The 26,281-nt window shown below is 45.3% G+C and overlaps 1 protein-coding gene across 5 annotated transcripts in view; it reads right to left on the bottom strand.

Moving 5' to 3' along the window:
• The window catches only part of ttll7 (tubulin tyrosine ligase-like family, member 7), a 272,031-nt gene that overhangs the window by 59,204 nt on the left and 186,546 nt on the right, over positions 1–26,281 (bottom strand). For 4 of the 5 annotated variants that reach the window (XM_069939351.1, XM_069939355.1, XM_069939350.1 and 1 more), the window contains 5 exons: positions 25,860–26,007; positions 25,693–25,766; positions 18,767–18,902; positions 6,394–6,480; positions 4,165–4,336 (listed from right to left, as the gene is read on the bottom strand). In XM_069939351.1, the coding sequence (XP_069795452.1) occupies positions 4,165–4,336; positions 6,394–6,480; positions 18,767–18,902; positions 25,693–25,766; positions 25,860–26,007 (617 nt within the window). The remainder of the gene's footprint in view (positions 1–4,164; positions 4,337–6,393; positions 6,481–18,766; positions 18,903–25,692; positions 25,767–25,859; positions 26,008–26,281) is intronic. The other variant, XM_069939354.1, reaches the window with a different exon arrangement.

Below are 26,281 nucleotides of genomic sequence, written 5' to 3'. Positions count from 1 at the left end.
GGGGCCAAACATTCCAGTATTGCCTGTAGATGTGGTGGAGGTAGGTTCCATAGTGGCCTTCAAGAGAGAATCATAGAACGTTACAGCACTGGTCGGGCCCTTCGGCCCACAAAGTTGTGCCGACCTATGGAAACTACTCCACAACAGTCTAACCCATCCTTACCTCTCACTCATAATCAGATAAATATCATGTCAGAGGTTTAGACCTGAGCTCGGTTGTCAATCGATTGATCAGCTGCAGAGGCTCTGGGAGCGCTGGAGGTGAATCCACAGACACCCAGTGCCTCTGAAGGGACTTTCTTTTGATTATCTTTCTGTAGGGGGCGCCAGACAATGCTGATGGTGACTCTTTGCCTGCCTTACAACAGGGAGAGGAAATTTCATGTAATATTACAAGTTCTGCATTATTACATGACAATAAAGGAATTTTGAATCTTGAAATAGATTTTTTTTTTAATTTAAAATTAAATTAAATTTTTGTTCATTTTAACTTTTGAATTAAATTTAAATGAGTTTTTATTTTTTATTTTTTTTTAAATGTAGACTAAAACTGCACGGTACCGTTCGGCCTATAAACCTGTGCAGCCTAATTTACACCCTATTATCCTACACTCCTGGTACGTTTTGAACGGTAGGAGGAAACCGGAGCCCCTGGGGAAAACCCACGCAGACACGGGGAGAGCATACAAACTCCTTACAGACAGTGCGGGATTCAAACCCTGGTCCCGATCGCTGGCGCTGTAAAGGCGTTGTGCTGACCGCTACGCCGACTGTGCCGTCCTATGCTGGAGCAAGGCTGTAGGGGAAGTGATGGGGTTGGAATGTCATTTTAGTCTTGAACTAACACAGACACGATGGGCTAAATAGCTTCTCCCTGTAATGGAGGATTCTGAGGTGATCCCTGGCTTGCGACCAACACTTTCATCTCATTGTTGTGACGTGGATGGATTGTTACTGGGCAATTAAATCACTGCACGGTACAGGGGACTTCAGAGCATAAACACAACCTGTTGGGGGAACTCCGTGGGTAGCAGCATCCATGGGAGACAAAGAATGGTCAAGGCTTCAGCTCGGATCCCTTTGCCAAATCTTTCTCTCCCTCTGGTGCTGCTCGAGCCACTGGATTCCACCAGCAGGATGTGTTTGATGCTCCAGATTCCAGCGTCTGCATCTCTCATGTGGCTTCTTTAAAGGTACTCCATTCAGGAAAACAGAATGCTTAAAATAGAAAAATAGGGGGTTACAGGTGAGAGAGAGGAGAAAATTAGATTGTTGTAGGGTAGGTCTACAGAGATCGGTACACCGTGGGCTGAAGGGCTTGTGCTGTACTGCAATGTTCAAGGTTGCATGTTCTATGAAACTACATCAAATACAAAGTCTAGAGCTGCCATTCTCGACAGGGGCCCAAGTACATTAAAGTAAAAGCCTCGATTTCTTTTTATCTCACGTAACATAATTCTTTTGGTTATTCTATGTAGTCAGTAGGAGAGAAATTTGGAAGAAACCAAAACTTGACTGCTTCACAGGGAAGGGGGGCCCATAAACTTTGAGCAGAGTCTTGGGGGGGGTGGGGGAGGGAGAGACATGGACAAGAAAAATAGGCCAACATTGGCAGAGTTAATTTAGTTTAGACATGCAGCATGGCTTTCGGTCCACGAGCCCAATTGCACCCAATTAACCTACACCCACAGTATGTTTTTGAATGGTGGGAGAAAACTAGAGCCCATGGGGAAATCCACACAGTCACAGGGGGGAAAATGTACAAACTCCTTACAGACAGTGCACTAACCGCTACACCAACCGTGCTGCCCCAATAGCCACCACTAGAGGACAGAAACAGCGGAATAACTCCATGCCAGTTTTTAGGCTCCACACAGTCCTTTTCCCACTCTTCATCATTTCATCCCAACAGCATGCATCCACTTCCTTCTCCCTTGTTCATCCAACAAGCTATTCCAGAGTCAGAGACCCTGGTTCAAATCCTAAGCTGTCTATAAGGAATTTGTACATTCTCCCTGTGTCTGTGCAGGTTTCCTCTGGGCACTCCAGTTTCCTCCCGTGTTCTTAATTGCCCAATGTTTTTGAAGAGGGGCAGGTTCATGGACTGGAAGAGCCTGTGCCTCTAAATTAAAATGTACTTCTGCTCTTATTGGAATTGGGGTTTCTCTAAACATTTACCCCCTTCTGCAAGAGGGTAGATGTTTGGTTGATCATGCCTGTAGCTGCTTTGAGTCCCCAGCCCCTGCTCTGTGAGAGCAGTCCTGGGCACATTTCTCTTATCCCATTTGAAATCCAAAAAAAATGCCAGCGTTAATGAGATAGTTCTTCAGCTCATTATACCATAAAGAATCTCCCACCACCCTGGTTAAAACCTCTTCTCACTGCTCCCTTTGGGCAGAAGGTACAGGGGCCTGAAGACCAGCATCTCCAGGTCAAGAACAGTTTATCAATCCAACAGCTATCAGGCTTTTGAACCTCCCCTTGTTACACTGATCAGGGTCTGCTCCAAAATCACAAAAGGTCCATCTACACTATTGTGTCATTTCTTTTTGCATTAGGATTACTGTGAATATTTATTATCTATCCATTTTTGTGTGTTTATTGTTTAGTTATTTTGTTGTTAATTTTTTCCCTCCAAGTACCTGTTCAATTGCAGTAAGAATTTTAGTGCATAGTTATATTGTGCAATGACATTATGATTAACTAAGGTGGGTTTTTTATATATATATCTACATTTAAAAGAAGTAGCTGAAAGTAGCAAACTTTCAGAAGACATCTTTGCAAAATGTGAAGTGATGCATATTGGAAGGTTGAAGGCGGAGTAGGTTTCTCAACAGTGTGGAGGAACAGAGAGATCTTGGGGTTCAGGTCCATAAATTCCTCAAGGTCACTGCCTACGTTGATAGGGTGGTTAAGAAGGTGAATGATGTGTGGGCCTTCATTAGCTGGGGGGGGGGAGATGCGTTCAAGACTCTGTGAGGTAATATTGCAGCTCTAGAAAACTCTGGTTAGACCACACGGAGAATTGTGTTCAGTTCTAGTCATCTCACTACAGAAGGAATGTGGAAGCTATAGCAGAGGAGATTTACCAGGATGTTGTCTAGATTGGGAAACAAGTCTTATGAGGCAAGGTTAGAAGAGCTGGGGCTTTTCACTTTGGAGTGAAGAAGGATTTTTTTTCTATACAAAGTACCTTCAAAGGTACTTTGACTCTACAAAAATTAAATAGATTAAATCCTGCTGTATCAGATTTATGTTTTATGTGCAGATCTGAGATTGGAATTTTTTGCATTCTACTTGTCAATGTCTTAAAGTTAGACATTTTTGGTGAGCAGTAGGTAGTTTTTTTGGAACAAATCACGGGAGTCAAATTCCAACAGGATACGATGTTTTTTTTTCATTGAGTAATATTTAGGTTATAAGGACCAAAACTGGTCTTATAATTGTGAAAATTGCTTTAGCAGTTTCTTGGAAATCTATAGCAATATCATGGAAGTCAGAAATAGGCTTAGGTCAACGGTGGCGGACCAATGAGGGGCTCTGAGGCTGAAGAACAGGCAGGTGGTGGGCTGTTGGCAGTTCAAGGCGAGGAACCCATTGTGGGCTGTGGGCTGCTGCGGTGACTGCGGTCAAGGGATTTAATGGCTCTTGGATTCTATTCATCTGGAGACTGGCTGAAGGGGTACCAGGTATCAGAACTGGGATGCGGGAGAGGCCAAGGGCACTGAAGGGTTCCTGATCATGTTGGAGGTTTGGATTTGGAATTCAGGCTGATGATGGTTTGGAATTAACTCTGTGGCTGATTGAAGGGGGAAAATTATAAGGGGAACATGAGGGGAAATTTCCTTATGCAGAGGGTGGTGGGGATATGGAATGAGCTTCCGGCAGACGTGGTCGAGGCGGGATCATTGGTTACATTTAAGGAAAGACTGGATTGTTACATGGATAGGAGTGGACTAGAGGGGTATGGACCGGGTGCTGGTCAGTGGGACTAGGAGGGTGGGGATTTGCTACAGCATGGACTAGTAGGGCCAAACTGGCCTGTTCTGTGCTGTAAGTGGTTATATGTTTATATGGTTATAACGAAGTGACAGGACACCTTGCCTGGTGTTCACTGAGGTAATGATATAGTCGTTACAAAGAACGACAGGCAGGGAAACTTACTGAATTGCTCCGGGAATTTGAACTTCCTTTCTGACCCATAGTTGGTGCCTTTTTTCTCTTCGGTGCCCTCTTCCTCACAGTCTGAGGAGCAGCTGCTATTTCCGCTGGAGCTGCTGCCACCCTTGTAGTTCCTTGATGTGGGTTCTGTTGTCTCAGGCATCGAGAACAGCGGCTGCAATGCACACAAAAATAATTCCGTTAAGTAAGAAAGTCTGGGGCCGAGTGTTGCACACGCAAAGAATGATCAGCTGTTGCCGGCAGAGTCTGTCATCTTTTCCTCTTCCCTCGGACCATACCTGGGGCACCAGGTCAGAAGGGCAGCACGAATCCCACGCTGTCTGTATGGAGTTTGTACGTTCTCCCCGTGTCAGTGTGGGTTTTCCCCAGGGGTTCCGGTTTCCTCCCACTGTTCAAAACATGTAATTGGCTGGTGGGCTGATTGTTGTGGAGTATGCTGTATGTCTAAATTTAATTTTAAACTTGTTCCACCATACTCTGCACTATGCTTTTGCCCTTTTCGATACATCCTTCACTATTTCAGAATCATAATTTATTGTCATGAACAAGTGAACAAAATTTGTTAATTTGACATTCACCCACTTCTCCTGAGACTGCGAGAACATAAGAACATGAGAAGTTGGAGCAGGAGTCGGCCATCCGGTCCATTGAGCCTTTCTCCGCCAATCAATGAGATCATGGCTGATCTGGTCACAGACTCAGCTCCACCTACCCATCCATAAATCTTAATTCCCCTATTCTTAAGAATCTATCTATTCGTGTCTTAAACACATTCAATGAGGCAGAAACTTCCACAGATTCACTACTGTCTGGCAGAAGCAGTTCTTCATCATCTCCGTCTTAAATTTACTCCATGAATATTGAGGCTATGTCTTCCAGATCTCATCTCACCTGCCAGTGGAAACAATTTAGCTGATTCTACCTTTCATCTATTCTGTTCATAATTTTATTTGTCCTCATAACATATCCCGTCATCCTTCAAAGCTCCAAAGAGAATACTCCCAGGCGACTCAATCTAACCACTTCATTTCCAGAATCAAGCCAGTGAACCACCTCTGTGCTGCCTCCAAAGCCAGCATAAAGGAAAGAGACCAAAACTGCACACGGTAACTTCAGGTGCAGCCTCACCTGGACCCTCTACAGTTGCAGCAGAATCTCCCTGCTCTTAAATTCAGTCCCTCCAGTAATGGTGTTTGTTCACTTGTCGTTGTTGCTCTACCTGCTGTATGAGTTGACTTTGCTGGATAGCGCACAAATCAACATTTTTTTTACTATATCTCAGATCAAATGGCGATAAGCAATTCCAAAAAGACATCAACCACTTTCATATCTTTTTAACCTAACATATTACTTTGAATTGACCAATTAAATTGTTTTATTGTCACATATACAGAGGAACAGTGAAAAGCTTGGTTTTTGTGTGCTATCCAGGCAAATCAGCCCATTAATGTGCAAAAGTAAAACTATGTACGGGGTACGGTGTTACTGTCAATCTAAATGTTCAGGGTAGAGTGTTACTGTCAGTTAAAAAGTGCAGGGTGTGGTGTTACCTTCAGTCTAAATGTTCAGGGTAGAGTGTTAGTGTCCATCTAAATATTCAGAATGGGTGTTACTGTCAGTCAAAATGTTCAGAATGGGGTGTTAATGTCAGTCAAAATGTGCAGGGTGGGGTGCGACTCAGACAACCTGCCGTGTATAAAGTTAAACAGTGCTTCACCTCTTGGCCTGTACTCATTGGAATTTAAGAGAATCAGAGGGGATCTTTTTGAAACATTACAAATGTTCAAAGGCATGGACAGAGTAGATACAGAAAGGTTGCTTCCCCTTGTGGGAGAGTCTAGGACAAGAGGGCATTATAAAATAGGATAAGTATAAATGGGAGCTTGATGGGCAAAGGCTTGTGTGGGTGTACGTGGCTCCATAACAATTTGGGTTAGGCAATAAATGAAAATTGAAACATTCAGATTGAAACGTTCTGACATAAAACAGCCAGAAAATCTCCACAGATCAGACAGCATCCATGGAAAGAGAAGCAGAGGTTTCAGGCTGATGGCCTGGCTTCGGGCTCAGTGCGGGAGATCTCATGGCATGGAAACTGGGGAGTTGTTCACATTTCACCAGACCACAATTCTTGTGGGGTGAGTGGCAGAAGGTTCTGGAAATGCCACCGGAACGGTTGGTGCAAAGAAGCATCAATGGGCAGACGGTCACCTTGGGACCCCGCTGTCGAGGAGACTTTCCCAGCAGCTTTTCATCATCCTCCTCACATTGCTCCAGCAAGTCCAAGATGTCTTCCTCCTTGGGAAGAGAAAAAGATGGACATGAACCAATTTGTATCAACAAGATCATTCGTTCTCCACGTCTGCTTTTTTGTCAAGCTCTGAAATGAGGAACCATCGTGAAGACCATCATGCTGGATCAAAGAGGCACACAGCACAGAACAGACCATTTGGCCCAGCTCATCCATGCTGATCAAGTTGGCATCCTGGCCTAGTCCCGAATGACTGCGTGTGGTCCTTGTCCTAAACCCTTCCTATCCACAAACAGTAAAAACCCCTTGCATCCGACACCTATTGGGATGAGTAATGTGAATGTTCTGGTTGCATGAGATTGCATGCTACGTGATGGGGCAGCTATAGTTGACAGGGTGAGGCATGTCAATTTTAAAACTTCTGGTTTTTTTCCCAATTTATTTTCCACAATTTATTTTTGCCGATGGCTTGAGGCTGCCGGTTACTTGAACTCCGGATGTATCTATTCAAATCCCTTCACCAAAAGAAATACAGTCAGTTTTCAATTTCCATCTGTTCAAATTAGTTTCATTGACTCAACAGTTATATTTTGGGGGTGTATAGTCCCCCTAAAGTCCCCCTCTTCTCCTCCAATTAGTTTTCCCTCTTTCTACCGTGAAGGGATTCGTCACAGTTCCGTATCACTCTGCATATTTATCACCCAAACAGTTCAGTTGTGTCACCGGGAGGATTGAAAGGTACGGCAGAGGCTACAAATCTGAAAGGTAAAAGGAAAACATGATCATTCGGGTTTGAGCATCCTTTGCCTTCCACCTGAGGTGTGGACTATTTCTCTTCCCACAGATGTTACCTGGGCCTGCTGAGTGTTTCGCTCATTTTCTATTTTCGTCCAGACAATTTTCATCTTAGAATCTGCAAACCCTGAGATTGTAGGAAGAACACAGAAATAGTGATGGAACTCAGCCAGTCTCGCCACGTCCACAGACGGTAAAAGTATAGAACTGACCTTTCGGGCCTGAGCCCTTCGGGCCATTTTAGATTGGGTATTATGCAGTGATAAGGGGCTAATCAACAAGCTTGTTGTACGAGGCCCTTTGGGTAGGAGCGATCACAATATGATCGACTTCTCACTCGACATGGAGAGTAATGAAATTAAAACCGAGACTAAGGTCCTGAATTTAAATAAAGGGATTTATGATGGTATGAGATGGGAGTTGAGTGAGATTGATTGGGTCGTGTTTATGGGGGAGTTGACTGTGGATAGACAATGGAAAGCATTCACAGATCTAATGGAGAAATTGCAAAAATCGTTTATACCGGTTTGGCATAAAAATAAACCAAAAAAGGTGACTCAACCGTGGATAACAAGGGAAATTAGAGACAGCATTAGGTCCAAAGAGAGAGCATATCAATTGGCCAAAAAAAGTACCGCAACCGAAGACTGGGAGCAGTTCAAGATGCACCAAAGGACGACAAAGGGATTCATCAAGAGAGCAAAAATAAATTACGAAAGTAAGCTTGCGGCAAATATAAAAACCGACTGCAAAAGCTTTTATAAATATGTCAAGAGGAAAAGATTGGTGAAATCCAGAGTAGGTCCTTTGCAGTCGGAATCAGGGGAATATATAATGGGGAATAAGGAAATGGCAGACCAATTAAATTCTTACTTTAATTCTGTTTTTACAAGAGAGGATACAAATAACCTCCCAAGGATGTTGGGAAACAGAGACTAATGCAAGAGAGGAACTGAAAGAAATCAGTATCTCTAAGGACATGGTCTTGGGGAAATTGATGGGATTGAAGGCGGATAAATCCCAAGGGCCTGATAATCTACATCCTAGGGTACTTAAGGAAGTGGCCATTCAGATAGGAGATGCTTTAAGAATTATTTTCCAGAACTCGATAGACTCAGGATCAGTACCCATGGATTGGAGGGTAGCTAATGTTACCCCACTATTTAAAAAGGGGGGTAGAGAAAAAGGGGGGAATTATAGGCCGGTGAGCCTTACATCAGTAGTGGGCAAAATGATGGAATCCATTATTAAGGATTTAATAGCGGAGCATATGACTAGCAGAGAAGGGATCAGACGGAGTCAACATGGATTTACAAAAGGTAAATCGTGCTTGACAAATCTATTGGAATTCTTTGAGATAGTGACAGGTAAAATAGATGGGGGAGAGCCAGTGGATGTGGTGTACCTGGACTTCCAAAAGGCCTTCGATAAGATCCCGCATAAACGACTGGCTTCCAAAATCAAGGCTCATGGGATTTGGGGCAAAGTATTGATGTGAAATGAGAACTGCCTGGCAGGTAGAAGACAGAGAGTTGGGATAAATGGCTCGTTTTCTGAGTGGCAGGCGGTGACCAGTGGGGTGCCACAGGGATCTGTACTGGGACCCCAGCTGTTCACAATTTACATTAATGATCTGGATGAGGGGATTGGATGTAATATCTCCAAATTTGCAGATGACACTAAGCTAGGAGGGGTTGTGTGCACGGAAGAGGGGGTCAGGAAGCTCCAGTGTGATTTGGATAAATTGAGGGACTGGGCAGGTACATGGCAAATGCACTACAATGTGGATAAATGTGAGATTATCCACTTTGGTAATACAAACCGGAGGGCAGATTACTATTTGAATGGCAATAGATTAAGAGCTGGGGAAGTGCAGAGAGACCTAGGGGTACTTGTACACCAGTCTCTGAAGGCAAGCATGCAGGTAGAGCAGGCGGTTAAAAAGGCAAATGGTATGTTGGCCTTCATATCAAGAGGGTTTGAGTATAGGAACAAGGATACCTTACTGCAGTTGTACAGGGCCTTGGTGAGACCCCACGTGGAGTATTGTGTGCAGTTTTGGTCCCCTTCTCTAAGGAAGGATGTTCTTGCAATGGAGGGAGTGCAGAGGCGATTCACCAGGCTGATACCTGGAATGGCAGGAATGACTTATGAGGAAAGATTGCGCAAATTGGGATTGTACTCGCTGGAGTTTAGAAGATTGAGAGGGGATCTCATAGAGACCTATAAAATTCTGGCAGGACTGGACAGAATGGATGCAGATGGGATGTTTCCAAGGATGGGAAAATCCAGAACCCGGGGCCATGGTTTGAGGATAATAGGCAAACCATTTAGGACCGAGATGAGGAGGAATTTCTTTACCCAGAGGCTGGTGAATCTGTGGAATTCATTGCCACATAGGGCAGTAGAGGCAGGTTCATTAAATATATTTAACAGGGAATTAGATCTATTTCTTCAGTATAAGGGTATTAAAGGTTATGGAGAGAAGGCGGGGACGGGGTACTGAACTTTAAGATCAGTCATGATCTCGTTGAATGGCGGAGCAGGCTCGAAGGGTCGAATGACCAACTCCTGCTCCTATCTTCTATGTTTCTATGTTTCATGGCCATTACCCTACCACAGATGTTCTCTCCATCTTAGAACGCATTTGCTCTCTTATTTCTCCAAGATCTGAAGCTGTAAATTGCTTGTGCATTCTTCCCATGTCTGTATGGGTTTCTTTCGGGTGTTAGAGAAACTCCGCAGGTCAAACAGTGTCCTTTATATAGCAAAGATAAAAATTAACCAATGTTTCAGCCTTGAGAACTGAAGCCTGAAACATCGATTATGTATCTCTGCCTTTGCTACATAAAGGACACTCTTTGACCTGCTGAGTTTCTCCAGCACTGTGTTTTTACTTCAACCACGGTGTCCATGGGTATACATGTTTTACTTACTTTCCTTCAAGTGCGCTGGTTTTCCTCCCACCCTCCAAGACATATGGGAATTGTAGGTTAATTGGAATCTTTGGGCAACCTGCAGTGGCGGATTAACCATTAGGCTGACAAGGCTGAAGCCTAGGGGCCCAGAAGGGGGCCCATTACAATCACTGGTAAATCAATGCAACTACTTGTCAATATGGGCTTCTGTTAGTCTTGGGTCCAGCTGTCAATCAGGGCTCGCAGAAGTACCGCATTCACCTGTCAATCAGCAGCGAATACTCAGACACATCTATCAATCCAGGCTCTGCCAGTCCCGATGCCACCTGTCAATCAATGCTCCCGTATCTATGCGTAGGCAAGTCTGAGGTCTGATTCCTCCAGCAGCGCTCGGCTTATTCAGCGTCACTCTCGGGGTTTTTTTTTTAATTCTCCCTTCTCCTGTGTTACTTTGTATCATGACTTTTTTTTTAGAACTGATTTTATTTATCCTTTGGTAACTAACAGACTTTTCAAATTATTAAAGGCTCGCAGATGGCTTCTGTAAGGTAAAGTTTAGTTTGATTTTAATGAAGTTTTTCCTCCCTTTCTCCAACCATACACCAACTGGTGTATTCTCAGCACACCCCCGACGGATAAATTTAGAATATGTGAGGGCATCACGAGGGCAAGTAAATAGGGAATCAGAAATTTGGCACCTGCAGTTTGGTGCCAGATATATTGACGCTTGCATTTTGTGACGGACATGGCATTTAATTTATTATAATTTTAATTAAATATAATGAATATAACAAATATGCGGTTACATCTCCAAACTCCCCTCTCCCTGTGGTGAAACTCACCTAACTGTTAGCGTCAAAATGTCCAGTGCCAAACCGTGGACGGAAAACTGTTCGGTGACAAATTGTGGATGCCAAAATGTCCTAGACCTAATAAATGGAACAATTTTGCTTTTATCTATTCAATGAAGGGTTGGGGGTTGCAGGCGGGAAAGGTGGGGGGGGGGAGGGGCTTACTACAGCTCAGCCTAGGGGCCCGTGTGGTAGTTAATCTGCCACTTGTGGCACGGGCTCGTAGATCAGAAGGGCCTATTACCATGCTATATGTCTAAAATAATTTAAAAAATAAACATTTTAATTTAAAATTTATTTTTAAAATGTTATCAATCCAAAATAAGTTGTTTGTGTTTTTATCTCCACAGATGCTGCCTGGCCTGTAGTGTATCCTGTTCATTTTTATTTTGGGAAGTTAATCTCTTCTCTCTGCCACCTTCAGGCAGAAGGTACAGAAGCCTGAAGGCTGGCACCTGGATTCCACATCAGTTTTATTCAGAGAAAAATTCGGAGGGTGCAGGAAAAACTTACGAGGATGTAGCCAGGTCTCGGGCGCCTGTGCTATAGAGAGGGGTGGAGGAGGCTGGGGCTTTATTCCCTGGAGCGCAGGAGGATGAGGGGTGATCTCATAGAGGTAGACAACATCAAGAGAGGAATGGATCGGGTGAGTCTTTTTCCCAAAGTAGGTTTAACGTGAGGGGGGAGAATTTTAACAGAAACATGGGGTGGGGGGGGTAATATGTTTTTACACAGAGGGTGGTGGATGTATGGAATGGGATGCCAGAGGAGGTGGATGTGGCAGGTACTATTGCAATGTTTAAGTAACATTGCAACAAGAGACATGAATCGGATGGGTTTCGAGGGTTATAGGTCAAAACGCAGGCAGAAGGGACTTGTGAAGGTGGCACATTTTTTGGTCGGCAGGTTTGCCCTGTTTCCACACTCCATGGCTCTTGAACCTCCACATACAACCCTAACAATAAACTACTCCAGGACCTGCAAAAGAACTGTCTGCACTGTTGAAAGATGGCAATTACACTAACTACAATTGCAAGTATTCATTAATCTATCATGAAATGTATCATTTTTTTATGCCTCATGGCACTTTGATGCAAGTTAATCTATGTAGTTGTGGCTGCAGCAAGTAAGAATTTCAGAATCAGAATTTATCGTCATGAACGCGTTACAAAATTTGTTGTCTTACAGCAGCGTCACAGTTCCAATACTGTTATTGATTACGTTTAAAAATAAACAAATGAATTAGCGTAAAGTAAAAGAAAGTGAGGTGGTGTCTGTGGTTCAGTGTCCATTCAGGAATCTGATGGCAGAGGAGAAAAAGCTGTTTTTTGTGCCACTGGGTGCTCGACTTCAGGCTCTTGTACCTCCTTCCTGATGGTGGCAGAGTGAAGAGGGCAAGGCCTGGGTGGTGGGAGTCCTTGAGGATAGAGGTTGCTTTCTTAACACACCACCTCTTGTAGATGTCCTCGATGGAGTGAAGTCCGGTGCTTGTGATGGCGCAGGCCAAGTTCACAACTCTCTGCAGTTTTTCCCCTATCCTGTGCATTGGCGCCTCTGTACCAGACAGTGATGCAATCAGTCAGAATACTCTCAATGATACATCTGTAGAAATTTCTAGGACTTGAATGACATAACAAACCTCCTCAAACTCCTCACGGAGTATAGCCGCTGGTGAGCCTTCTTCGTGATTGCATTGGCAGAATTTCAGAGATGTTGACACCCTAGGAATTAGAAGTTCTTCACCCTTTTCACCCCTCCTGATTTTGCTAACGTTGAGTGAAAAGTTGTTGCTGTGACACCACTCAATTAACTGATCTCTCTCCCTCCTGTACACTTCCTCATTGCTGTCTATAATTCTACCGACGACCGTGATGTCATCAGAGTTTGTTGTACACGTATATATGCAAATTGAAAGGTTCACTGACCTAGAGCTTTTCTCTTTAGAGCAATGGAGGATGAGATGAGGCATATAAGATTATGATGGGTCAAGATAAGGTGGACAGCCAGCTCCCTTTTGGCCAAGGCGACAACAGCAAAAACCAGAGGACACCTATTTACGTTGGGAGGAAGAAAATTTAGGGGAGACATCAGAGATAAGTTTTTTTTTTACACAGAGAGAGTGGTGGATGCCTAGAATGTATTGCTAGAGGTGGGGTGGGAGGCTGGAACAATAGGGGTATTGAAAAGACTACTGGGCACATGAATGTAAGACAAATAGAAGGTTGTGGGTGTGTGGTAGGAAAGGTTTAGATCAGTGGTTCTCAACCTTTTTCTTTCCACTCACGTACAGCGTTAAGTATTCCCTAGACCATCAGTGCTCTGTGATTAGTAAGGGATTGCTTAAGGTCACATATGAGTGAAAGAAAAGGTCTGAAACCACTCTTTTAATCGTCCCTCATTGACTCGTTATGTGCACGGTTTCAGAACTCCAAAGGAAATGGGCCAGTGACCATTTTTCTCCAGCCAAATATTTCCATAACAATTGAGTCTAGAGCAGTGATTCTCAACCTTCCCTTCCCACCCACATCCCACCTTAAGCCATCCCTTACTAATCTCGGGGCACCGATGGCAGAGGGATTACTTAAAGTGGGATGTGAGTGGAAAGAAAAAGGTTGAGAACCACTGGTTTAGATTCTTGAGTAGGTTTACAAACATCAGCACCAAATCGTAGGCCGAAGGACCTGTACTGTGCCGTAATGTCTATGACAATGAACTCTTGCCTGACACATCATTTGCTGTTTTTGTTTCAGGCTTCCAGGATTTGCCGTCTTTGCTTCAGTTATTTGCCCATTATACACTGCAGCTGTGTTCCCTTCCCAATACACACTGTGCTCCTTCCACCCCTAATCGGAACTGCACCTGTACATTTCAGCTGGTGTTTGTCCCCACCATCCTGACACATCTCTTCACCCATTAGTTATCCTTGCAGAGCCGTGTGGCTCCCAAGATGATGAATTACAATAATCCATGTAATGTAATCTCTTGCATTAGATTCACCTGTTACACTCATCTTATCCCTGTTTGTCAATCATTAAAGAAATGAATTATTGTTTCTCAAATCGGATTTTGACTTTATTCTCTCAGGATGACTTCACTGCCATAAATACCACATCAAAAATAAAGTTTAACTTTTTACTGTGGCACTGGAAAATATTTACACTGTCCAAGCAGCAAGAAAAATGCTTCATGGTGTGTGAGGATTTGCCTTCATTGCAGAGATAAATAAAAACGATCACCCAGTTTAGGCATTTGAAGGTAGCGTTCCTTCAAGGTCACCCAGGAGACTGCAGGCACTGGAATCCAAAGCTAAGCTCAACCTGCCGCAGGAACTCAGAGGTCGAGTGGCATCAGAGGGAGAAAAAGAACGGTCGATGTTTCGGTCCAGAGCCCTTCTTCGAAATGTCGACCATCTCTTCCTCCTACTGATGCTGCTCGACCTGTTGAGTTCCTCCAGCAGATTATGTGTCATGTTTTTGATCAGTTCCTGGCAATATCTCGATGTTCACATGAAATCAATCCACTTAAATTATCCTCCCAAGCTGAGCTGAGGTCAAGAGATGGTGTCTTCCCCTTTAACATAGAACATTACAACACAGTCCAGGCCCTTTGGCCCTCAATGTTGTGCCAACCAGTATAAACCTACTCAATAAAGTAACCCTTCTCTGCCTCATACATAACCCTCTATTTTTTCTTTCATCCATGTGCCTGTCTCAGAGTCTTTTCAATGTCTCTATTGTACCACCCTCCTCCACTACCACCCTTGACAAGTCATTCCAGGCACTTACCTCCGAAATCACCACTAAACATTTCTCTCTTCAACTTGTACACATGTCCTCTGGTGCTTTCTCACCCCAGGAAACAGGCACTGGCTGTGCACCTTATCTATGCCTCTGAGGTCGTGTAGACCTCCATTAAGTCACCTCTCATCCTTCTTCCCTCCAAAGAGAAAAGCCCCAGCTCTGTTAACCTTGCCTCATAAGACACATTCTCCAATCCAGGCATCATCCTGGCAAATCTCCTCTGCACCCTGTAGTGCGTGTCAAAAGAACCAAAGACTTGTTGATCCAAACCAAGGCTTTTATTAACTAAAAGACTGGAGCATATCACAAGTAGGTCGACCAGTCCAGAATGACCTGGTCTGGCTAGGAGCAATCCTTTAAGACCTGCCAGTAGGTGTGGCTACACTCTCAGTCAATCGCAGTCATCCTACACTACAATCTGTACATGTACACATTAGTGATAGAATCTTTGAGAACCGACCCCAGAGTGGATGGAGGTTATGGGCTGTACCGGTCAGGGGGCCTGACCATCCAGCGTGACCGCTGTGGTGCCGAAATTGGGATCGCCGGAGTCGTGTCGCCGGCAGGCCCGCCCGTAGGGTGCGGCCACTCTTTCACTCAATTCCCCAACGGCTTGGTTCAAGAACAGGTTTATTCCTACAGCTATCAGGCTCTTCAAGCTCCCCTTTTCCTGACCTGAACACTATTTCAAGATGACTGCTCCACTGACTCAACAAAGATTTAGTACTATATCTAAATGTGATTTCTTTTCATCTTTCATTGCTAATATTATCTTTTTTTTTTCCTGTCTTTTGTGTTGCAATTTGTGCAGTTTATGTACGTGGGAAGCTGCAGCAAATAAAATTTTCATTGCATTTGCCTATTGTGCTAAGGATAATAAACTTCACTCATTCATAAGTCACAGTTGATTCCCCAAGATGACAATTCCAATTTCCCTTTCAATACTCACTCAAAAAATCTATCAAATATAGCCAAAAATTTGAGCCAAGTGGAGGATCCTGAAGGTTTACAGACCAGTTTCCCACAACTCATTTTGAACTAATCACAAGCTTGATGAAGGGCTCCAGTCCAAAACGTTGCTGATGTGTCTTCACCTTTGCTACATAAAGGCATGGTTTGTCCTGATGAATTTCTCCAGCATTTGTGTCTTTTTTAAACTTAACCACAGTGTCAACAGAATCCTGTGTTTTACAACCTCATCTTGAGTGGTTGCAGCTTCTCCGGTGCACAAGCCATGAAATTTCGGAAGCTCTGGTTAAAATTAAAATTTTTCTGATCATTTTCAAGTTCATCCAACTGTACAGATACAACCCAATGAAACAGCTTTCTCTGGTCCAAGATGCAGAACAATGCAAAACATGCATACAGATGTAACACACACACACACACACACACACACACACACACACACACACACACACACACACACACACACACAAACAACACACACACACACACACACACAAACAACACATGTATACAGTACCTGTGTATGTATATTAAAATAAATATTCTAAATAGAAACATAGAAAAATAGATGGAGGAGGAGGCCATTTGGCCCTTCAAGTCTACACTGCCATTCAATATGATCATGGTTGATCAGTACCCGGTTCCTGCCTTCTCCCCATACCCCTTGATCTCCTTAGCCACAAGGGCCAAATCTAACCTACTCTTAAATATTGACAAGGAACCGGCCTCAATGACTTCCTGTGGCAAAAAAATTCACAGATCCACCACCCTCTAAGAGAAGAATTTTTTTCCTCAGCTCAGTCCTAAAAAACTTCCCCCTTACCCTTAAACTGTGACCCCTGGTTCTGGTTTTTCCCAGCATTGGAAACAACCTTCTGTCTAATCCCTTAGGAATTTTATATATTTCTATAAGATTACCGTCAATCTTCTAAATTCCAGAGACTATAAGCCTAGTCTATCCAACCTTTCTTCATATGGTATCAGTCAAGTGAACCTTCTCTGCACCCCCTCCATGACGAGGATGTCCTTCCTCAGATAAGGAGTCTAAAACTGCATGCAGTACTCCAGGTGTGGCCTCACCAAGGCCCTGTATGGCTGGAGGAGGATCTCTGTAGTCCTGGACTCAAATCCTCTCGCTATGAATGCCCACATAGCAGAGACACAGAGTTGTTCTAGCAGTCATCCAGCTATTCAGTATTCTCACTGCCCGTGGGAAGAAGCTGTTCCGCAGCCTGGTGGCGCTGGCTCTGATCCTCCTGTATCTCTTCACCCAACAGGAGCAGCTGGAAGATGCTGTGTGTGGGGTGGTAAGGGTCCACACTAATTTTTGTGAGCCCTCTTTAGACAATCATCCCAGTAAATCCCATTGATGGTGGGGGGGGGATGGAGGGGGGTGGGTAGAGGTAACCCTAGTGATCCTCTCTGCTCCCTTTATGGTCCAGTGGATTGACCTTCCATCTATTTCTCTGCGGCAACTGTACCATACTGTGACGCAGCGGCCAGGATGTTCTCGATAGAGCTCTAGCAGAAAGTTGACAGAATGGTGGCCAGTAGCCTTCCCTGCCTCAGCCTTTTAAGGAAGTGCAGTCGCTGTTTGTGGTGCATTGAGGTAGCAGCCAGCAAGCACAAAACTCAAAAGACTGTACATCAGGCTTTATTCCAGAAAAAGCCGCTTTCAGGTGGCCAGAATACCCGACTATAAAGCAGCCTATTCTACCCCAATTCAGCTATCGGGTGGCCACCTGAAAGTGGAGAACCCGGCCAGGAAGAGCACTTACCTAACCCTCCTCCTGTAGGTATATTAGCAGGGGGAGAGCTGATGACAGTCAGCCAGCGACCCAACTCCCCACTGCCTGACAGTTCCCCGGAGTGGGACTACGGGGCTAGGGCAGCCGGCGCGGGTCTACGGGGGTGGGGCAGCCGGCGTGGGACTACAACCCCGATGTCCCACGTCAGTTGCCCCAGCCCTGACGTCCCACACCAGCCGCCCCAGCCCCGTAGACCCACGCCGGCCACTCCAGCCACATAGTCCTGCGCTGGGAGGCCATCGGCAGCGGGGAGGCAAGCATTCAGACGGCTGCCCCTGCCCCAACTCAGGAGCCGACATTTGCTCTGCGGCACCTCTCCCCGCTGCGGACCTTTCAGGAAGCAGAACAACGCCTTCAGCACTGCCACCTGAACGTCCCTTTAGAGACACCCGCAGCCGACTCCGGAGCCGCATTCTCCTGGTGATTCCACCTGAAAGCGTCTAAAGTCTGAACACAGGTTCGTGCTTCAGTGGCTCCTGTGTGACTCGCTCAGGAGGGGCCAGTTCAGGTCTACATTTGGGTCGGCTGATTGACAGCCGGCCAGGTGGAGTCAGCCCCTTAGGTGATCTCCCTGCAGGTACAGAGATCGCCCCCTGCAGTCGGCTGGTGGTCGTATCACCACACTGTTGCACCTTTCAGACAAGTGAGGAGATGTGCATCCAGGATAGCTCACTTCTTAAGTGAATTCTGAGGAACGTGGTGCTCTCCACTACTGAGTTACATTTACACTATTGTAACTGATGAACCTTACCTACCTGTGTGGCTGCAGCAAGTAAGGGTTTCAATGCAATTCGCAAAAATGCTGGAAAAACTCGACAGGTCACCCAAGATAACCAATGCTTTGGGCCTGAGCAAGGTATGAGCAAAAAGCAGACAGGCACCTGAATAAAAAGGTGGGGATTTTTGCAAGGAGGAAATTTCAGTGCCTCTGTACATTGTACTTATGTGTATGACAATAAACATTCATCACCATCAACTCCTCGCCCCATCCACTGTTGATGGTAGTGGGTTCCACGAGCTCACTACTCTCTGAATGAGGAACTCCCCTCCTGGGTTCCCCATTGCATTTTGTTGCTACCCAACCCCAGAATTCACCCTCAGCTGGTAACACCCTCCCCTGTGCTTGCTGTCTCCATAGATCTATGTGGTGCCCCCCAACCAGTGGTTCGCTCCTCCCTCGCAGGCCTGTTACCTTCATGTGGTTCAGCGGGTTGCTGAGCTCCTTCTGGAGTGAGGCTGCTCTGCTGGCCAGGAAGGTCTGGAAGGCGACGCACAGCAGGCTTTCGTACTTCTCCAGCAGCTGCTTGTCATCAGGGGGGTAAATCCTCCTGGATGAACAAAGACATAGAGGGCAGCAGAGTAGAGGGGAGCAAGAAAGCACAACAAGGTAGATCACATCCGCTTCTCCTAGCACCCCATCTCTGGTCCACTAGAACCATCACTCATCCCAGGAACCAAATTAAATTGAAGTGAGTGTAGTTCAGTTACGGTTCACTCGAATGATTCTCAGAATGAGAGGGTAATAATTTTAGGAGCATTTGATGGCTTTTGGTCTGCACACTGAGTTTGGAAGGGGGATCTCACTGAAACCCATCAAATACTGAAAAGATTGTAAATCAGCCATGATGGAATGGTGGGGCAGACTCGTTGTGCCAAATGGCCTAATTCCACTCCTATGTTTTATTTGTTGTCAAGAGTACTAAGATAGAGTGAAAAGCTTTGTTCTGCCTGCTTTCCAGGCAAGTCAACCCATACTTAGCTTCAGAATGCAGTGCAATACTGAAACAAAACTGCAGGTGTAGTGTTACAGTATGTCGAAAAAGTGCAGAGTAGAGTGTTAACACAGATCACAGCACAGGAACAGGTTGTCTGGCTCATGACCTGCAACACAATTATGCAAAGTTAAACTAAAGCCACTTTCAGGTGGCCAGAATACCCCAACATAAAGCCGCCTAAAATACCTGAACACGGCTGTTGGGAGGCCACCTGAAAGTGGAGAACCTGGACCTGAGGAGCACTTACCCAACCCTCCTTGGATAGGTGTATTCTCCGCTTCTGAGTGCTCCCCCTAGGTACCTGAAAGCGGGCGGGACTACGGCCAGTCAACAGGAGCTGATGTTTGCTCCGCGGCACCTCTCCCCACTGCAGACCTTTCAGATGCCAAAACAGCGCCTTCAGCGCTGCCACCTGAATGTCGCTTCGCAGCCGGCTCCAGAGCCCCATTCTCCCAGTTATTCCACCTGAAAGCGGCTTAAAACTCTACTGCTTTCAATTGATCAAATATGGCACTCTCCCCTGCATTATCAAGTGTCCAATGAGAAGCCTCATTTCCTGGACAAGGTGGAAAGTATAAAGGAAAGCACAGATTAACAGTGCCTGGGCATCATGTTTTATCAGTGAGAGGTTTATTCAAGAATCTGATGATAGCAGGAAAGAAACTGTCCACGAATCTGGAGGTTTGTATTTTCAGGCTCGTGCATCTTCTATAAGACAAGAGAGTGAGACCAGAATGGGACAGTAGTATGTGGGCAGCTTTCCCCAGACAGCAGGAGATAGACCAGCCTCTTCCCCACATTCTCACAATGCAAACCCCGGTCTTACCAAGACTATGTCCCATATTTCCCCAGGTCTCCATCTCTTCAGTCTATGCCATTAATAATCGTGGCCAGTCCTGCAGTGCACTGGTTGTCAGGAACAGGATATTTGGGAGGTGTATGGAATTCAATTAAGAAAGAGAGTAGAGATTTTACTTCTCCGAATCTTGATAGAAATTTGACATGTCTCATTGGTCTCTTACCAATTTTTACAAATGCACCAAGTGTCCTGTTCGGAGGCTTCACAGAGTAATATGGGAACTGCCCTGCCCAAGACTGAGAGAAACCATAGAATTCCAAACACCTCAGGCCATCACACAAACTCCCTTCCCCTCCAGTGACCTCCATGACGGCCTCCCACTGTCTCAGGAGACGTACCAACATAAATGATCAGCTCCATAAAACTCTGGTTAGGCCATTCTGTTCAGTTCTGGCCGCCTCATTACAGGAAGGATCTGGAAGCCGTGGTGAGGGTGCAGAGGAGATTTACCTGGATGATGCCTGGATTGGAGAACGTGCCTCATGAGGCACGGCTGACAGAGCTAGGGCTTTTCTCTTTGAAATGAAGGATGGGAGGTGTCTTAGTAGAGGTCAAAAATATGAGGGCATAGATAGGGTTGACATTTTTCCCAGGGCGAGTTTAGCAAATACCAGAGGAATCAGTAGAAGTTTAGGGAAGATGCCAGAGGTATCTTTTAACAGAGAGAGTAGTGGGTGTCTGGAATGCATTGCCTGAGGTAGTGGTAGAACCTGGTACAATAGGGACATTCAATAGGCACAAAGAAGGGCACCTGAATGTAAGAAAAAAAGAGGGTTGTGGTTGTAAGGGAGGGAAGGTTTAGATTGTTGAGTAGGTTTCTATCAGTCTGCACAACATTGTGGCTGAAGGGCCTGTACTCCGCTGTTACGTGTTATGTTCTATAATCGATCCCTCCCCCCCCCACCCATCCTGGTCACATTAACTTCTCCCACCACCTGCTCACCCTCCCCCCCTCACCCACTTCAGTCAAAAGAAACACAAACTTCCAAATTGAAGGACAGATTTTTTTTCCTCCTATTATCTAACACTTGAATGGATCTCTCACTGGTTAAAAAAAATGATGGCACTGCACTATTTCTCAATTGTTTCTTTTACTGTCATGCAATAACGTAAAACACATGATGTGATTCAACTCTTGCCTGCACAAAGAGTCACCATGAGCATTGCCCGGGACCCCTAACAAGAGAAGAACGAGAAGCAAAACAGAGTCCCCTGAGGGACACAGAGTCCGTGGATTCGCCTCCAGCATTTCTGCAGCCTTTGCAGTCACACAGACTCCTGTTTGATACATCCGTGACCAGAGCTCCAGATCCAAATCTCTGGCATGATCAGGAAGTGCCCGATGCCCTTCGGGAACCCTTATTGCTCTCAGCACCCTCTCGAATCCTGGCTCCAATACCTGGCTCCCATGAGTTCTTTGACTGCAAATCGCTAACCGTCCGCAGCCCATGTGGGTCCTTCTGCCGATGAGCCCCTTGATAGTCCACTGCTGTAGTCACCACCCTGTAGGATCATCCCCAAGCTTCTCCTTTTCAATGCGGAGGGGGCAGGGGGTGTTCTCCTTTTCTGGTGTGCTGCACTGGCCTGCTACTTTCTCAGAATCTGCAACCCCTCATGGCTAGCTGCCCAGCATTAGCACTGACATTTTGGGCTCAGGCCTCCATGATTGCAGGATTTTTTTTAAAAAAGCATCAATTCCTTTAACAAGCTGTTTAAAGAAGGCTCACCAACTACTATACTTTGTGAGGTATCTTGAGATGGTTCGCTATGTCACTGAAGACTCTCGATAGCCTCAACAGGTGGACTGTGGAGAGCATTCTGGCTGGTTGCATCAAAAGCGCCAACTCTCAGGACAAGAATAAACTCCGCAGGGTTGTTAACTTGGCCCGCAACATTTACTCCAACGAGGACATCAACATAAGGCGGTGTCTTAGAAAAGCAGCCTCTATCCTCAAAGACCCCCACCACCCAGGCCATGCCCTCTTCATTCTGCCTCAGGAGCCTAAAGACGAGCACTCAGCGGCACAAGGACAGCTTATTCCCCTCTGCCATCAGATTCCTGAATAATCAATGAACCAAAGACAATGCCTCACTTTTCATACACTGTTATTTTTATTTGTTTCTAATAATGTTGTAAGATGGTTATAATATCAATGTTTGAATTATGATGTTGCCACAAAACAGCAAATTTCATGACTTGTTCATGATAATAAATTCTGATTCAGATTAAGAAAGCCTGTATGGAGTGTGACAGAGTATATAGATTGGGAAAGGTTTGTTAGAGTAGATCACATGCAAACACTTTAAAACAGATCTTATTTGAAATACTGGAGTTCTGCTAATGCGAGACAGCTTTTGCAAGAGCTTTGAAGAGTGCTCAAGAGACTTCACTAATTGATTGTTGTTTACCAAAGGCAACAGATGAAAGAGCAGGCCGGAGCCGCTGCTGTCTGGAAGAGAACTTGCTGTTGTAAAAGAGTCATTTGGTTTTGCAAGCAGAGAGAGTCAAACAGGCTTTCTCTCAGAGAGAGAGAGAGACAGAGGTCACTTCTACGGTGTTTCAGCCAGCAAGAGCAGCTGGAACTGGAACAGGACAAGCTGGCAAGAAGCCCCAATTTGGAGGATGACCTGGTCAAAGCCCTTGTGGCTCATGATAGAGGAGAGGACTGGCTGTCTAATGTTTCACTTGGAATAAGGGAAACGAAAAGGAACTCTGTGGTGACCTGAAAGAAAGAGGTTATCATCTGGAGAACCCTGAAGGGGCAAGTTTTGTCAGCAAGACACTGAGGTGACTGATTGAAATACATCATTTGTGGATGTCCTGGAACAACAAATCTCTCTCTGAAAACCAACAAGAACCTTCCTGAGTGGTAACCATTGTTAGGTCTGCTTTGTTCATGAATGAGTGAGACAAACACCAGACTGAGTCAAAATCAGGGTTCTTTGTTCTTTATTACCGGATTGTAACACTTGCAACTAACCATGTTAGTCGGAGAATGCATTCTGCCGTTATCAGCAAAATGGTGATTTTTTATACCCTTGGATACATGCTTAGAACATCATCATATCATTACTTGTCCAATGACTAAAACTGTTGCTATCCTTTCCCTGCTAGCTTCCTGCCTCTCAATCCATCAATGTCTCTCTTATCTTGTAAGTACAAGGATGCATTCACATCTTGTTACAGCCCTGTACAGGGTAACTCCTTACACATTCCCATCTCATGATGTTTTACCTTACACCATTTACCTTTCAATCACCAAAGCCTGGTGAACTTTATAAATGTTCAATTCTGTGCACAGTATAAGAATTGCCTGCAACCAGTTAACTTGGAGGAATGAGAAGTGAGATTGGACTGTGAACCAAAGAACTTTCCTGAACTCACCCACACATTGCACATACGTGCACTTAAAATTAGAAGGGGGTTAAGTTAGGTTAACTAAGTCAAGAGAGGTAAGTTAAAGTGTGATTCTATTTTCATGTTTAAAGATAATTAAAAGCAACTTTTGTTTAAGTAACCATTTGTCTTGGTGAATATCTATTGCCGCTGGGTTTTGGGGTCCTCTGGGCTTGTAACAGGAGGCATCAGTTCCAGGCAATAAGGAGCAGCGCTCCCTACTCTCCCCAGTCCACATCAGCAGAACTGCTGGCCATTTTTTTTCTCTTCACCCTGCACTATTTGACGTATTGTAACACTGCTCCTACACGGTGTCCATTTATTATGTGTTTGTTTGTTATTGTTGCATTACCTACTGAATGAGTTGACCTGCCTGAATAGCCCACAAAATGAGGGTTTTCACTATATCGCGGCACTTAGGAGAACAAAAAATTCAGTCAAACCTTGATCGTGAGAAACAATTTGAGAAGTGAGTTTTCACAACACAAAGCCCCCTCAAACCCTTTATATTACTGTGGAGCACAGGAACAGGTCCTTTGGCCAAGCAAGCCTATGTTCAACGTTAAACTCCCAATGTGCGAGTCTTTGCAATGTGTGAGGGAACCGGAGCACCTGGGGGAAAACCAGCACTGTCACAGGAGGAGCGTTAAAACATCAAACACTACAGCACAGTGCAGGCCCTTCAGCCCTCAATATTGTGTCGCCTCATTATATATAACCATATAACAATTATAGAACGGAACAGGCCATCTCGGCCCTTCTAGTCCACACTGATTTAAGTGATCTCCTCTAGTTCCACCTACCTTCTCCCTGTCCATAACCTTCCAACCCCCTCACATCCATGCACTCATCCAACTCCTCTTAAATGACAAAATTGACCCTGCTGCTACCACCTCTTCCGGAAGGTCATTCCACTCAGCCCCACTCTGTGAAGAAGCTCCCTCTCATGTTACTTCTAAATTTTTTCCCCCTTAACCCTTATGACCCCTCAACCCAATCTCCCCTACCCTCAAGGGGGAGAGCCTAGTTATATCTACTCTATCTATCCCCTCATAATTTTAAATACCTCTATCAAATCCCCCCTCAATCTTCCACGCTCCAATGAATAAAGACCCTGTCTACTCATCTTTCTCCGTACTAACCCCTCCCTACCCTGTAACCCTCTATTTTTCTTCCATCCATGTGCGTAAGAGTCTCTTAAATTCCCCCTAATGTTTCAGCCTCCACCACTGCCCCTGGCCAGGCATTGCAGGCCCCCACAACACTTGGGTAAAAAACTTATCTCCCCTAAACCTCCCTCCCTTCACTTTGTACACGTCCTCTGGTGTTTGCAGATCCTGCCCTGAGAAGCAGGTGCTGGCCGTCCACCCTGTCTATGCCTCCAACTCCACACAGACATCAGAGGAGGCTCAAGAGTCTGCACGGATGCTGGAATCAGGAGCAAAGCACAACCTGCTGGAGATACTCAGCTGGTGAAACAGCATTCGTGGGAGAAATAGAACGGTCAATGTTTCAGGCCAGGGCCCTTCATCTAAGATCAGATGTTGGTTTTACTTTAATTTTTAAGTATCTCATCTATTGGTTCATTTAAGATTCTTTAAATTAATTAAATTGGAATAAGGTATCAGTATCTATAGAACCATGGAGCACTACAGCACAGAAAACAGGCCCATTCAGTCTGTGCTGAACAATTATCCTGCCTCGTCCCACTAACCTGCACCTAGATCGTATCCCTCCATTCCCATCCATGTACCTGTTCTAATTTTTCTTTAATATTAAATATGAGCCCGCATTCACCACTTCAGCTGGCAGCTCGTTCCACGCTCCCACTACTCTCTGTGTGAAGATCCCCCTAATGTTTCCCTTAAACATCTCCCTTGTCACCCTTAACCAATGTTAAGTGTCTCTGGCAGAGGTCCAGGCCCGAAACATTGATTACCCTTTACTTCCTGTGGACGCTGTGTGACCTGCTGAATTTCTCCAGCACGTGTGTGTGTTGCAGCATCTGTAAGCTGATGGTTCCTTTACTGGCTGCGAAGGCGACTGGGTGCCTGAGTTTGGTGGTGGAATGAAAGGCAGCCGCTTACCTGTAGTTCCCCAGGTTTTGATTTTCGTGCTCCTCCCGTGAAATCTGCTTGCGGACCTGGGCGAGTCTTTCCTTCTGCAAGTTGGAGGGAGAGAAAGCACTTCCTTGTAAGTATCAGGAGGAGGGCTAGGTTTATGACAGTGACGGGGAGGGCGGGCATCTTCTTACCAGTTCCTCTCTCCTCTTCTGCAGCGAGTGGTGCTTCTTCTCCCACTCAGAGGACCCTGGGGACAGCCGCCTCCCTGTTCCCTGCCCATAGAGCCGTCTCTGGGCCTCAGCCTTCTGCTGCACCAAATTCTTCCTGCGGTCACTGGTTCTGGCACAGACAAACACCACCACAGAAGGATGCAACAAGAAAAAGGTTTTGCACTCAGGATCTGAATGTTTTTAAGACATCAACATTTCCATTCCCTAGTCTACAATTCCATAAGACAGCACGGTTAGAGCAATGCTGGTACAGCACCAACAATCAGGACTATCTGTATGTTCTCCCCGTGTCTGCATAGGTTTTCTCCAGGAACTCCAATTTCCTCCCACCATTTAAAAATGTACCATGGACTGAAATTGGGTGCCATGGGCTTGTGGGTCAA

Source organism: Narcine bancroftii, chromosome 5, assembly GCF_036971445.1.
Source record: "Narcine bancroftii isolate sNarBan1 chromosome 5, sNarBan1.hap1, whole genome shotgun sequence".
NCBI lineage: Eukaryota > Metazoa > Chordata > Chondrichthyes > Torpediniformes > Narcinidae > Narcine > Narcine bancroftii.
This window is presented reverse-complemented; position numbering and strand designations above follow the sequence as displayed.